The sequence below is a fragment of the Coturnix japonica genome, chromosome 2 (genome assembly GCF_054131305.1).
Source record: "Coturnix japonica strain WE chromosome 2, WE-NBRP24, whole genome shotgun sequence".
NCBI lineage: Eukaryota > Metazoa > Chordata > Aves > Galliformes > Phasianidae > Coturnix > Coturnix japonica.
In genome coordinates, this window is record NC_140664.1 from 37,467,476 (window position 1) to 37,483,223 (window position 15,748).

Sequence of the window (15,748 nt, forward strand, 5' to 3'; positions counted from 1 at the left end):
TCTGACAGTAATTTGTTTCTCAGGGAAACTGCCTTACCAGATGTAGATGCAGCTACAAGTGTACTTCCTCTGGAGATGCTCCCTAAGCTCTTCTTCCAGCTCTCATTGCTCATACCTCCCCCGGAGATCTCCCTAGAGGTGCTTGCAGCTTTATTTTCCATCCCACTTGCTGCACAAACTCAATTTTCATCATTTACTGTGGATCTCTATTTTCTTTGGTCTTCCATCTCCATTGCCACCAACATGCAAACAATTCCCCTTCTGGATAAGGGAAACAACGTAGATACAAAACGAGCATATGGCTGAGAGGGGTTCCGTGTTGGGCAGACATTATAAAGAACAGCAAACAAATACAAAATCAGTTAATCCACACCAGAGAAATTACCAAGGACTAAATGAGAAAAGAGATGCAGAGGTTAAAATAAAAAAAAAGACAGACCAAAACCAAACTAACTCACCCTGCACTCCTGAGAAAGCCAGAGAGGCTGTTGACAAGTGAGTTTATCATTCCGTGTCCTGCCAACCTCCTGTTACATAATCCAGCTACCATGAGCCCACCCAAGTCCGACTGTCAAAAGAACTGGATGCTCTCACTGGCAAATGTAAAGAGCTGTGGTAAAAGATGTCCAAACCCCAGAGTCCCACACACAGCACCTTACATCTTTTGACTGTTATAAAACCACCCTGAGCAGTTTCCAAAGTCATGGCCAGGCCCTAATGAATAACTCTTGAAAACAATATAGTGGATGTGTCTGTAAGCATGTTGAGCGTATAATTTCAATTTCTTCATTTGTAGTTACTCTGTCCTAATAAGCATTATGTTCCTTTCAAGAGACAGCAGAGAACAATGCTGCTGCACTCAATCAGGGACATCTTCTGGAAGGAGGAGGAAACTGTGCTTTTCCAAGAGCAATTGAGCAACTTTTCGGGGAAAAGGCTTCTGGAGTGCAGAGCAGGTCAGACAGAGAGTGGAGAAAGGCACAAGGGCCTGCGGCACAAGTAGAGAGAGGAGAGCTCTGGGAGGCAGGGAGCACATTCAGAACCACGTGCCCACAGCAGTATAAGCATTCCTTACAGGATGCTTGGAGGGTATTGAGGGTACACAGTGCAGGAAGCCACTGAAATTTTTGGGCTGAAGGACCAGAACATAAGGAAACAGTGTGCAACAGAGAATAAGGCAGAAGAGTGTTTAAAAACCTTAATTTCTATTGTCTCAATGGGAACAAGAAGAAATGGTTATAAACTGGAAGAGGGTAGATTTAGACTAGATATTAGGAAGAAATTAGGTGCTGAGACCCTGGAACAGGTTGCCAAGAGAAGCTGTGAATTCCCCCTCCCTGGAAGCATTCAAGGCCAGGCTGGATGGGACTTTGAGCAGCCTGGTCTAGAGGGAGGTGTCCCTGCCTATAGCAGGAGGTTGGAACTGGATAATCTTAAAGGTCCCTTCCAACCCAAACCATTCTATGATTCTATGATTCTTCTCTTTAAAAAATTCCTTGTTCTATTTTATGACATAATGAAGTTCATGCACTCTTTGGCAGCATATATTCTAAAACTGAAATGAGACAGAGAAGATTAATATGTGGCACCTGCACAAATTGATTTGGGGGTGATAGGAAGATTCTACAGTACATTAAAAATAGACATACAGAGTAAGTTCAGCATCAGGCTGCAAACTCACTGAGGGCTGGAGCACTGGCATGTGAGGAGAGGCTGAGAAAGTTGAGTCTGCTCTGTCTGAAAAATAGAAGGCTCAGAGGAAACCTGTCTGCAGCATCTACCTGACTTCAGGGTACAAAGACAGAGGTAGAATGTTCTTGTTGATGCTCAGTGACAAGCAGGAAGACGGGAAATTCAAATTACATAACAGGAAAAAATAATTAACATGGAAGTGGTCAAATACTGGAATACAAGATGCAAGATCTCTGTCTAGAGCTTGAGGGGGTATGACCCTGAGCAACCTGATTCAATCAGACCTCTTTTGAGTGTGGAGTTGGACAAGACAACCTCTTGAGGTCTGATGTCTTCCAACATAAATTATTCTTTGTTTCTATGAAAAACAGCTTTCTTGATTCAAAAATCTACTGGTTTGGGATGTTCATCTCTTTAAAGACAAGAAGTGAGAAAGATCTTTGACAGAGATCTGATCATTCCTGTTGGCTTAAAGAAATGTCCTGATATATTTGTTTATGATTTATAGTGTTGTTGGCTTTTTAGATAGATATTACTGCTTCACATTTGTATGCCCTCTAAGATACAGCTACTATAGGTGCTTGATTCAGCAAGCTACTTGTATTTTACCTCTCTTCTGTTCTACCTGTCTTCCCTGTTCTCAGTCCATAAATTTCATCAAAACCAGTTATGTCCCATTGCTTTTCCCACAAGGATTGGAAAAGTGTCTTCAGATGGCAGGCATGTGGTTCAAGGTAATTAAGTTCCAGTTACAAATAGTTTGTTTCCCTTTCTATTTTCCTAAATGGAAATATATCCTCATCCAGTACTTATGTAATCTTCCTGCCTTCTAAATTACAGAAGTTAGTCAAAGAATGATTAGGTTCCTTAACTGCATACAAGTATACATTATGTATATATCAGACCTCTTGAGTCTTGGGCACTTATTGCTTTCCATCTCATGCTTCCACAGAAAACCCATACCTCATGCACTTGCAGTGCAGGCTCAGCACTGGTCCCTGTGCTGACCTGCTACAGCTCAGGGAAGCTTCCAGGCTGCCCTCTGAGAGTGCTTACAGATCTATACAGTGCCTCCCAAATAGGCACTGTAGCTGTCCCTACTTAATGTGTTCTATAAACCAAGGACAGCCATGATACAACTAGACACACTTCTCTCTTGTGTGTCAAGGCAGGCAAAATGTGAGAGGTCTAGCCCCACAGCACACAGCTTGGGTAGAGTTCTCAGATCTTCCCTTGATCGACTTCACAAGCAAGAAATTTGTTCTGAGATTAAAAGACATCAGAAGTTGAAAGTTCGCCTTTCAGATTTGCTACAGATTGACTTTACAGTCCTCAGTAGTCTACTTCATATCCACATCTCAGCTGCACCATACCCAAGAAGGGTGGTTCTAATATGGTCACAACAGAAGCTGTGGGACTTGTTATCTACAGAGCACTTTGCAAATATAAACTGAACAAAAAATATGAACTCCAGTGTATCTTCTTCAAAATAAAACAGCAGAACCTGGTAATTTCCCACAGTTTCTGAGGAGTAAGGAATGTCCTGGTTGACAGAATGTGGAGTCTTTGCACAGAATCTATGATTCCAGATAAACAAGATTAGCCAGATTCATGAGTTCCTGCAAGTCACTCAACCATTCCAGTGCTTGGCCCCTCACAAGGGTACTAGCTATCTGCTAACAATCATAAATATTCTGGTTCTTTCAGAACCTCAGTTAAGGAGCAGTAACTCCTCCAAGTGTTTGAACCTTGATGCCAGCATTCCCATGCCACACTGTATTAGGCATCCAGACAACTGTGCTGATCATGTATTTCCTCTTGCTTTTATAGGCCTTTCAGGATTGAACAAGCATTCCCTTGTATACTGCTACGATTCCCATCACTTGATGGTCACACTTAATTAAACACCAGTTTGGTTGAGAGCTGGTTACATTTCATTTCATTAAGTGATTTCATGATCACCAGAGGTACACTGACAGCCCTGTTAGCTGGAGCTCTGTGAAAAGGGGCGAAGGAGACAACAGTAACATTCTGCAGCATTTCCTCATCTGTGATTTTCCAGGCACTTCTCAGAGTACAGCTAGTTACATTTTCATTCCTGTTTAGTTTTTTGGCACAAGGCTATCTCAGCCTTGAGGTAAGAGACGATATCCTGTTACAGGTACCTTAAGCAATGTTGGTTTCTGAGTCCTTAAAGTCATCATTTTTATACAGAGTATGTACTGAGAATTTCTTCATCTGTTTTCCCTCCTTTAGACTCCTTCATCCACAGTCAGCAAAGAAATGCAATTAAACACAATTAACAGAACCAAAAAAAAAACCCACCAGGATTGGTACATACATTAGATGAAAACATGCACTTTACGGGATATCTAAAAAGCAATACGTTAAGCATGCATGCCACAAAAGACCCTCAGAATAGTTTATGCTCATTCATAGCAATGTTTGAATTGAATAGTGGGAAATCTGCATCACTGTTATTCAAACCCAGATCTAAATTTCAGTCTGCCTGTTTTTTAAGCTAAGTTTAAGCTTAAGAGAGTAAGAAGTATTAGGAAAAACACCATCACAGAGGGTGAGATAAAAGAGGTATAGAAGCATAGCACGAACCAAAAATATGCAATCCCGGTGACTTGGAATTTGTTTAAAACTCTTTCTTTTACATTGATTCATGCTCAGAAATTGTGAGAAATGAGAAATAATTTGTATTTCTCATAAAACTAGTATTTTTGTTTTAAATATCCAGTCTTTACTCCAGGTCAAATGATGAAATAGCGGAAAATTTACCACTCACTATTAGCAGACAGAAAAAAACAGAAGTATTATGTGTCAAAGAGTCGGATGATGGGTCTACTTGTTGCTGCCATTCCTTAGAGACTTGTTCTATCTGTGCATCATGGGAAACTTATATTTATGAAAAGTTTCATACAGATTTTATCTATTTTCATGTTCCTATATGTATTACACTATTATGGCTTGTGATGAGATGGGTTTGTTGCTGGAGTCAAGAATATTGAGAGGGAGCCATTTGTTTCAGGAAGTCCTGGTAGGAATTCTGTTTCATCTTTCTTCATGAATACACATACATTAAATAAAAGAAAATATCATGGAATAATAGAATCACCAAGGTTGGAAAAGACCTAAAAGATCATCCAGTCCAACCGTTCACCTATTACCAATAGCTCCCACTAAACCATGTCCCTCAACACAACATCCAGTCTTTCCTTGAACACCCCCAGGGTCAGTGACTCCACCACCTCCCTGGGAAATCCATTCCAGTGCCTGGAATATAAAATAAAAAATAATCAAGCTATATAACTAGATAATACTGTATGTCAGAATGTAGCACATCCTCTTCCACCTAGCTCAGAACATAATTACAAGATGTTCCATGTAAGTTGTAAGAACTTTTCGTTAGAAATTCTACTTGTTGACACAGGACAGAGGGATTCTCACAAAGTCTTTTATAATTGGTTCGCACAAAGTATTATTACAAGTAGTTTATATTCTTATAATATTTTTCACACAGGCTTTTCACAGGAGCTGTGGTGGGTCCATATCATCGTTCCAATTTTAAAGGCAGAGAAAATGATATGCCGCACATTAAGTGACCTGTTCAAAGTCAGGTAATGAGTTACTGATATCCCGGCTGTCTCCAGCTCTCATGCTCAGCACAGTACACTCTGACTACAGATTGCACTGAGACATTTAGCCACAGATACTGTCAGCAAAAAGCAAGTACATTACCCAGGCTTTTGTGTGCTTTGTATATGCAAGAGATAATGAAAAGGAAATCAACAGTTTTGAAACAAAACCACAAATTCACAGCGAGGTTATTCAGATTTGATAATCACAAGAAAAGTTGATTTTTGCTGAATTCAGGGGAAATCCCTAAATCTCTTCAGATTAGATCTCCTGTTCTGCTAGCACATAATAGCCAGTAAAACTCTGGACTCATCGGGCCTAATCACTTCAGTAATTTTTTTTGCATTCTTTGGGTAGCTGAGGCATAGGCTGACAGTGACAGCAACTTTGCTATAATGCTAATGAACAAAATACTACTGAAAGTAACATGATCTGAATACACATCCAGCTCTGTGCCTCTTGGGTGGGTGACTGACAAGGCATCTCTCATCCTGTGTATGACATGTTTTAACTGACCCTTTAAAGAGCCTCTGTCATGTACCTGCACACATTTCTGGTCTGCCAGCTATTTGCGTTGACTTGGACACTTGAGTTTTTAAGAACTGCGCATTCTCCGTGGTGCTACAAAAGCAACATTGTTAATTATGACAAGATCCAGCAGGGAAAATAGGAGAAAATCCAACAAATCTTTGATTCATAAGAGACTCAAAGCTGCATGATTCAAATACCAGAAATTTGTTTTCAGGAATTTGGCAACTTTTTAGAACCAGTAAATTATTACTGGTTTTTCTTTATATTCATTATAACAACATTAATAGTGGTGAATTCCTTTGTGCATACTAGGTTATGATACTGAAAGCTGTGTGAATCCCTCTGGTATTTAACAGAATAAAATTAAGCATCAGTTATGAAGTCATAGAAGGAGATCTAACAGTGTCTTCGTCCAAAAAATTGTTCACATTAATCTATTAACAACCAACGCTTTCCAAACTTTCAAACTTTGCATGGCTACAAAATCATGAAGAATTATTTACTTTTTTTTCCCAGTTTCTAAATTTGCTGCTATCAAAAACTACTCTGACAATTTATTATGCTACATCCCCATTGTGAGAATTTGTTACATACCTCCCTACACATGACCTGAACTAAAAATATTCTCTTATCAGGAAAAAGGAGAGAAAGAGAGCTGATTCTAGCAGTCACAGAAATTAAAGAACTGTAAGCAATAGAAAGGCATGTCAGGTTTTTCATTTATTTTCAATTCTCCCTTTGGATTGCAGTAACACATAGGCCAATAAGGAAGTCCAACCCCCTTTTCCTTTCAATGGGCTGCTTCTCTCAAGGCGGTGTTTCCTTTCAATTAAACTTACAAGGTTCTACATAAAAATGCTGGTTTGGAAGCAGATGTTCACTGGTTGAAAATTTAGTCCTAGCTCTAAGGTTTTGCCAGCATAACTTTGCTGCTGGGGATCATGACATTTTTTCATTGGGAGGCATAGGCACAGGCACAGTGTGACAAAAGACTCCTTAACATCCATCCTGCAGATCTGATTTTATACGTATCTTTCGTAAATACATGAATTCCTATTCTGCCCCACAAGCATTTAAGTCAATGAATTTTGCAATCATGAAAAAGCTGTATAGACGTAGCTCTAGGCTACAACCCCACATGCCTAGATACAGCAGCTTTTAAGTATCAAGTGGAAAAGCTCTGATTATTTTCTGCTGAAGAAGCATGAGCTCAGAAAGAAGCGACAAATCCTAAGAATGCATCCATAGCCTTAAATCCACTATCCACAGCCTTAAATCCAGAGGCTACTTTCCCGCACTGGGGCTCTGTGGAGACAGCTGGAGCCTGAGCCTCTCCTCCAAGGGGAGAGGCATCAGGTCCTTCCTGGTGATCACACCAACCACTTGATTCTGCAGATCAACCACAGTGAGGTGGCGCAGCCCCAGGGTGCGAAAGATGATATACGTGCGTTGCAGCGAGAAATGGGCTTGGACTGACATGGCTGATTTGTTTATGTATGGCTCCTGTAAGACAAAGAGAGGAGACACAGGGAGAATACAAAAATGTGAGTGCATCACTGCTACGGGGTAGACAGAAAGCAGAGGCCAGGGTGAGAGAAGTCCTAAACCTGAGGGATTTTGGTTCTTCTCCCATGTTCCCCATCCCCAATTATACTCCAAATGTCAGCAGATACCATAGTAAAAAACACTTTCTTTTTTGCTAAGCCATCAGGTTTTCTCTAAATGAGCTTTTATGACTAGAACATTCTGAACTGACGTGGTCTGATCTCTTACTTGGAAATAGTCAATGACCCCAATATTAATTACGTCTGAGATGTTTTATAGTTGCTATTTCATTACACAGCCATTTCTTACATCCTGTAATATTTTTCAGTAAATGCTTATAAAAGTCAGTTCACGTAGAAACATAGACTGTGAAGAAGACAAAGAAAACAATCACATGGCTTTGGGAAGAAGAGGATTGCAAGTACTGAATTCCGGTCACAGAAAGCAATAAGGTCTATAACTTGATAGGAATACAGCTAAATAATTTTTATTGTTAACGAATTCACTGCCACAGGAAATCATTAAGCCCAAAAACTTCAGAAGGAATATTTCTGTGGATGCCATAAAAGACCTTTCATGAGGAGTAGCAAGTTTTTGGAAGAGACAATAAACTTTCTGCTTCAGGGATCACATCAGGTACAAAAAGTTAGGTAGCAATGAGAAACCCGATTGAACTGAACGGGTTACCCATGACAAAAAAATGTCATCTGGCCCAATAACTCAAGCACTGATTGGATTCATTCTCAACAGAGCTGGCTTCTACTCCTGTCTATGACATGCTTCTGAACTTTGGAAAGCCATGTGCTCTCGTTCCACTTCAGTTTCCCTATCTATTAAAAAAAAGCTATTGAACAAAACTAGATAAAGCGTTTTGGGAGTATTGTTGTTCTTGTACCCTTTCTTTTCTGACAGCTTTCTCAGAATGAGGAATCTAGACTAGATGCATCTTAGTCTTCATTGAACATGAGTAAACAGGAGCTGATATTGTCTTTTTAAATACAACAATAAGTTAGGCTCTCTCTCATCTAGATTTCTCACTGTGCCCGCTACTTCAGTTTCAGTGATGAAATTCACTGAGGCAGAAACTACATTTATTTTGCTTATAACATATTTATTTTAGGGCTTGCTCAGTATACCAAACACATTACTGCTTTTGGACCCAGTATTTTAGTACAGTATTTAGGAAACAAATGTGGCAGGGATTTAAAATAAAAAAAAAAATACAAGAAGAAGAAGGAAAGCGGGAAGAAATACAGCTTTATTTATAAGTTGATGTATAGGCACTGCAGCATAATGGAGACTAAAAACTCAAAAGCATTGCTTTATATTTGCTTTATAGGTCTATAAGAGCCAAATAGTGACATTTAAATAATCTATTCCATTAACATTGTATCATTTTGTCAATCTGGAATGTATTTTAATCAAAAGCCCCCTTGAAATGGTCTCCTTTGTTGTATTTTCTTTTTGGCTCGTTTTATCAACATCTGTTATGTTTATACAATATGAATTAAAACTTCGGAATGCTGTTTGTACTCAGCTACTTTTGTTGAGAGTGTAACGTCCCAGGATTGGCAGTGTTTATGTAAATCAGTGCGGCTGACACAGCCATCATAAACAAATGAGAAAATATAACAAACACATTGTTCATGGAGGAAATGTTTGTTTTTAGAGTTGGCTTCAGTCTTACCAGATTGATGAAGAGTTGCTGATACCGGGGATCTGTAGTATAGCGATTCAGCAGCATGGCTAGGCGCGATGGCTTGGGCAGCTTCTCCACTGTTATCTGGAACAGGCAAGAATCCATTTCTCTTTCTTTCTGCACTGCACATTAGAATGCACGGTTCAAAAGCCTTCCAGTTTGTTCTCTAAGAAAAAGTTTTCTAACAGAACTTCTCTGGTAGAGCTTGTCCTTTTTAAATTCTTCTGCCAATCAAGCTTAAACTAGCACTCAAAATAAAACAACCTGTACTTTACAAAAAGTACAGTGTCTCTATTAAGACAACGTCAGTTATACCGGCCTAAGGGTGAGATTTTCCACACTGTTACTATGTGGTAATTGCATTATGAAATAGTGCACAAAAATGCAATATAACTGGCATCAGCCATCAACTGAGCTTCGATTCTTTTCCATAGGAATTCCTATTTGTCCTTTGACACCTCATCCCACGCATAATTGCTCTGTTCAATCTCAATGTTGTTTTGCCAGCAAAATTTCCATGTGCAGACCAATCCTCAGTGATACATGATGCCTTTCCAGTTGTGCCTGCCTAAACTGCTTGAACTCCATTACCAGTCTTGTTTTGGTAACTCGTGATTTTCTTTTACCACTCTTAATGTTTACTGTTCCTAAAAGTCCTTTAGTCACCTATTGAAGTAAAACTGCTGTATGTTTTTCAAGTTTGAAAACTTTTACAAATATTAATCACTCACTGGGGTGCCATCCTATACAGAATTAAATATTATAATCTGTTGTTTGTAGAGAAGTTGGGAAAGAAAGAACTGGAACAACCTATTTGAGGAAGGACATGCTTTGCCAGCACTCTTATGCAACTCTGAGACTCTGAATGGCATTATGGTTTATGACAGCTGTCCCTGGAAGTTCTCTAGTCATCTTTTAATTTAAATGGTACCTGACCACTTCTTTCTTTCTTCTCAGCCACATTAAACTAATGAATGTTCATTCATGTTGAGCTCATTCTAACTCACCCAGTATATTCACCGATTAAACAAGAATAGAACTGACAGGAAAGGTGTTACCTTCTCATAGGGTAGAGGATGTGAGAAGGAGAAAGATTCGTTGTTTGTCTCTGGTTCAAAGATGTGCTCATTCTCCAGCAGCATGCAAAGCTCTAACCTAAAGATTAAAGAAAGAAAGAAAAAAAGGAAGGAGAGAAAGAAAGAAAGCATAAAAGAAAGAAGGGGACTGCATTTGTTACAATACATATGGAGACAAATTTTATAAAGCAAGAACCCAACGCTTTACCATCCATCGGATATACGATGAATAGAGTACTAGTGGGCTGACCACATATTTCACCTTCCTAAACTTCCATCATTAATTACAGCATCGCACAGGTGTTTTCTGGTTTAGGTTTGCCTAATTGAATTTCAAGACATCACCTACCTACACATGACCTGGATCAACCTGCTTGGCAGGAACAGCTCATGCAGTAGTTTGCACCCAACAAAGCAATATACATAATAAGCAAATACAGCTATTTGCATTTAAGGAGATAGACTGTTGTGCCTTCCCACATCCTTCTTAAGTAACATCCACATTAAAATGAGATCTGCCAGAAATTCATGACCCATTTTAAATCATTAGTGAAACGTTTTCTCACACTACTGCTCTCTAGAATTCATTAAGGCATTTAATATTCTTGCTGACTTAGTCCCTTGTTTTAGGATATCATTAGCAATCATTACATCATTTCAAAACTTATTTATAGAGTTTTTCCATTGCATACTACACATAAAAAGATTTGACATGCAATATATTCAAAATGTCACTTCTATCCAGTGTTTCCTTGCTTCAGCACTGCGTGCACACACACACTCCATCCGCACTACCCACTTCCAGACTTTTTAATATGTTTAGATAACAAACATCTTGGGGACCACCACAAAGCTTTTTGTTTTGCAACATGCTTAACATCACGTTAGCCCTCCTCCATAGTTACAGCTAGCAGCTACTACAGAAATGCAGACATGCAACACACTGCTAAATTATGTGCTTGAGGGACCCAGCGGAGACCAGGCACACAATCTTCACTGGGGCATTTCAAGGGAGGTACAAAGTGGCTTCTGTGACTGAAATGCCAAAAATAAGCTTGGAGTTTTTCAAATAAATATTTCTGCATTTGAAAATACAGGTTTTCTGAAACCCCAACTTATTATAGGAATTTACTGCTTTTAATATAATATCTCCTGGGAAAGATTAAGTCTGCTTCAAGGTGGGATTAGCACTCAGTAGCAGAGGACTTACATCAAGTAGACCTGCCTGCCAGCTCCAAAAGCTGGTGGTTAGTGCCCTCCCTAGGGACAGGATATGGAAGAACTAGGTTCAAGCCCCTTCTCCACACTCTCCTTCATAACAAGCACATTAGTGGCTATGTCTGGCATGTATTCATGTTTCCAGCTGGAGGGGTTCCACACTGAGTAAACAGGAATCTGTAGAAGCAAGTCCCCCACATTCCCTGATCAGCAGACTCTTTGCCATTTTATTATTTTCTTTCCAAACAGTCTCCCCTTCGCTATTCTGTACTTCTTTGTCCTGCAACTGGTGAAGCCAGCACAAAGCTCTAGAGTTCAAAAACTTACTATGAAATTCCAATGAGCTCTCACACATGAAGATGTAAGATTAAACTGATTTCCAGCACATTACAGCATATTACACGTGTTTCTGGTCTTCAATATAGACCATCTTTTCTCCAAATTAAACCCAAGATACTTGGGATATGTCTATCTCTGCGTTTTTTATTCATGTTCGGAAGACACCTTTGAAGCAAACCACTCCATTGCCTCTACCTAACATGGTTTGGTTAGCATTACAGAGTAGTCTCCTTCCTCCTGAAATAGTTGGCTGTTCCACCCTGAAGATCCACTCTTGCAAACTGTCTTTTCTTAATGTAGATATGGACTTGGTATTTCATCCAAGGATCCCAATGGAATTTATGAATAAGTATATCTGTGTCTGGGATATAGGTATATTCTTGGTGCAGATGTCCCAGTTCATTGCAGGGGAGCTGGACTAGATGACCTTTGAAGGTCCCTTCCAACTTAAATAATTCTGTAGTTCTATAATTCTTTTACAGTGGAAGACCTGAATATGAAAAGAACTCATGGAAGAAAATCAGTTCTGAAGAAAATCAGTGGCATAGCCAGGAGTACTCGGAGTCTTAGTCACCTTTAATGCAAAACCCAACTGCAGAACAGAAATCCAGTATCCTTGATCACTATTAAAACACCATGCGTCTCCATTTGATATCTAAGTGGTTTTGGTTTTCATAACATCTCTTTCTCACTGCTAAGGAGATAATAACACTGCAGCAGGCCTGTGAGCTAGCCACTAACAAAACTGTGCAGAGGAAACCGTGTGTCCTGGGCTTTTATGTCCTCTCTTGGAAAAGGAGCTGACCTGCCTTACATTTCTCATAATGTACATGAACATGTCATGTAGACAATTAATGGACTGCAATTTGAGGACAATGATGAGAACACCTTACAAAGAACAGTACAGACATGCTGCAACAGAAAAGATCCATTCCCTTCAGACTACATTTGGAGGAGGAAAGGGAGGAAAATACAACATATGCAACATAGAAGAAATGATTCCTGTCATGCCCTATGAAATATCATTGGTGCTTCATACATTTTTTCTGCAGGTATCTCTACAGCTTCACATTTTATAGTCTTTCACAAGTATGTCACTAATCATTTCCAGTAAGAAATAAACACACTGATCATAGAATCATGAAATTATGAAGCTTGGAAAAGACTGCTAATATCTAGTCCAACCAGCAACCCACCACCACCAAGCCACCTACTAACCATGTCCTGCAGTGCCACATCCACACAGTTCTTGAGCACCTCCAGGGACAGTGACTCAACCACCACCCTGAGCAGCCTGTTCCAATGCCTCACCATTTTTTTGTGAGAAGAAATCTTTTCTAACATCCAACCTGAAATATACGTTCCAGTCCTAGATCATCCTGTACAGCTCCACAGAGTCAATTTCCAGGATGATCACTGGGCCAGGAACACTTTCATCCTAACATATATATATATAGACTTCAAATGCAAAAGCTATGACCCACACCGATCCTTTGCCAGGACTCCGCATACTCAGGTCCAAAACACTGCTCAGGCTGCCCACAGCCCAGACTTCACCATTTTCCACTCGAACATCATGGGCTGGAATTAAAAAAAAATAGCAACGTTCAGCATGAGCTTAAAAAGCAGAAATGTTCGCTCATCACCAGTGGTTTGTTGGCTGGTTTTGGCAGCTTACAATTTGCTCGGCAGTGCTGTTAACTAAACCCAGAAGGGAGTCACTTAACACGGCTTTGGGAAGTGTTAGAGAAATCTAGCTAGTCAAAAAGAAAGTATATGCAAACACAATGAAGGAAATTGTTGGAACATTTCTGATAAGAATCCAAGCCTATTAAAACCTGCCATGTCCAAGAGAAAAAAAAAAAGAAGAAAAAAAAAGAACATACATTATTTCACTTGGACTTCCAGAAGTCATGCTTCAGAGGTATAACAACACCACTCTTTGATGTTACATACAACATCCTTCCTATCACATCATCAAGCCTTAGAAAGCAGACCAAACATGTTTCTTGCACTATTTTGTGAGGTTTAACAGGAAGTGCTAGGATTCAGATTTGGAGTCTGCAATTGTTCGTTTACTCTTCATTTATTTAAGAAGGAAGAAAACCCTTAAGTAGGGAATCTCATTTCAAAGATACCCTGGCAAGGCACTGCAGTAGTTTAATTTGCTCTGTCGGTTATAAACCACGCATTATGGAATACACCTAATTAAGATAACACATTGTTATCCCAATATCCACATGTCAGATTTGGCATGGAAGTCAGGAATGAGAAGTATCTGACAGCTGATTGTGTCACTCTTTTCTTGTCAAGATGGCCAGTTATCTGAGGAAACTACAAATTCTAAATATTGGGGGAGTGACATAAAAAGGAACTGAGGCTCCAAAGTAGCTGCAAATGAACAGAAGAAAGATTAAATGGTGATGTCACTGCCAAAAGCATTCAGGGCAGAACTCTCCCATATTGAATGGATAAAACAGCTACACAGTTGGGGCGGAGGGAGGAGGGGGTATTAAAGAACCTGAAGTATCTTATTTCTCCTACATTAATCCACTAAAGGTAACTGCTTTGCTTTTATTCTTTGGCCAATATCCAGCTTAGTGGGGACCAACAATTAATGTGTTCTGACCAGAATGGAACAAATTTCTCTTCTATGTATAAAAAAATGCACCTCTCTCTCAGAGTTTCTCCCAGACATGTTTAAAAGCCCAATTACATTATTGTGAAGTTTTGATTGATTAAAAATAAATGATAACAATAGAGCGGTAACAAATACCAATAAATTGCATACTGATGCCGCAGAGTATGACACCCTAAAACCTTTCATAGTCTTTCCTCATCCTCATACCTGACTGGAGTTAGATTTAGCATCTTACACCTCCAGCTTTCACAGTACTGAGTGCTTAGAAGGCCTTGAAGGCCTTGGTCACTTCTCTGCTCTCAGAGAAGTTCTCACATAAACTGGGCAACACTTGCAGCAGTGCACAAGAGAAAACTCTCATGTGAACTATAAAATATACATTCTACTTAAGAATAATTGTTATTCTTACGTTTTTGGTAAGACAGCTGCTAGTACGCTAAATACATTTTTCCTAGATTCAAATAGCACTGTACCTTTACTAAAGAGTTGGGTTTTTTTAAATATCCTGCATATGACAAGATAGACAGTAGATAAAACTAGATCATCTATATAGGAAACTGATTTAAAATCCACAACTTCATTTTTCACATGCAAAGAACACCTTGGGTTACAGGGTTGTTTCAGGCTATGGAGCCTAAAACATTACTGTTTATTCATGTATTTGGTTCTTCAAACCAAGAAAGAGCTTTGCATGAGTTCTTGGCATTTAACCTGTGAGCTGATAAAAAGCTCATTATCAAGCACTAGACTGAGGTTGTCCGGAGCTAAGATCAAATCCTGTCTATGCCCCACTGCCTTCCAAATGATGCTGAATAAATATTTAATCTCTGTGCCTCGGTCTTCAGACCTACATAAGAGGCATTTCTTCTACCTCAGAGCTGTGCTTTGTGGCTAATGCACATTGCTTGAGTTGCCTTCTGTCTGGTGTTATGGATACCATCATCATGGTGAGTTGAGCAGACAGTAAGTCCCAGGCCACTATGTGAAAACGCAAAGGCTGCTGTAAATAAACTGCAAATACAAACTCATTTTCAAACCTTCAGAAAGAGTAGATTCTAAAAAGTTATGAAAACAGGCTCAGGGTTGTATTTCCGTACAAGCTGGCTTGTTACCAGGCAGATTTTCAGTTCCAGAGGAACCCACCACACATTTAAATGACAGGACAAGTATGTGATCAGACTTTCCATTCTCACAACAGTTTTCCCCATGCCTATATTTGATTTCGACATTTAACAACGCTCTGCACTTGCCTAAAAGCCACCCACATGCTGCAGTGAGGCTGCATACGTTTTTAATTTGGCTCTCTGAGGCTGCACACAGCCTCTGCAGCACTCCAGCTTTCCTTCTGAAAGGCTCACAAAG

The 15,748-nt window shown here is 39.6% G+C and overlaps 1 protein-coding gene across 1 annotated transcript in view; it reads right to left on the reverse strand.

Moving 5' to 3' along the window:
• Window positions 1-3,868: 3,868 nt before the first annotated feature.
• The window catches only part of LOC107310155 (chloride channel protein C-like), a 77,375-nt gene continuing 65,495 nt past the window's right edge, over window positions 3,869-15,748 (reverse strand). The window contains exons 14-16 of the mRNA XM_015855558.3: window positions 10,171-10,267; window positions 9,101-9,196; window positions 3,869-7,371 (exon numbers count right to left, since the gene is read on the reverse strand). Coding sequence (XP_015711044.3) covers window positions 7,153-7,371; window positions 9,101-9,196; window positions 10,171-10,267 — 412 coding nt within the window. The 3' untranslated portion in view covers window positions 3,869-7,152. The remainder of the gene's footprint in view (window positions 7,372-9,100; window positions 9,197-10,170; window positions 10,268-15,748) is intronic.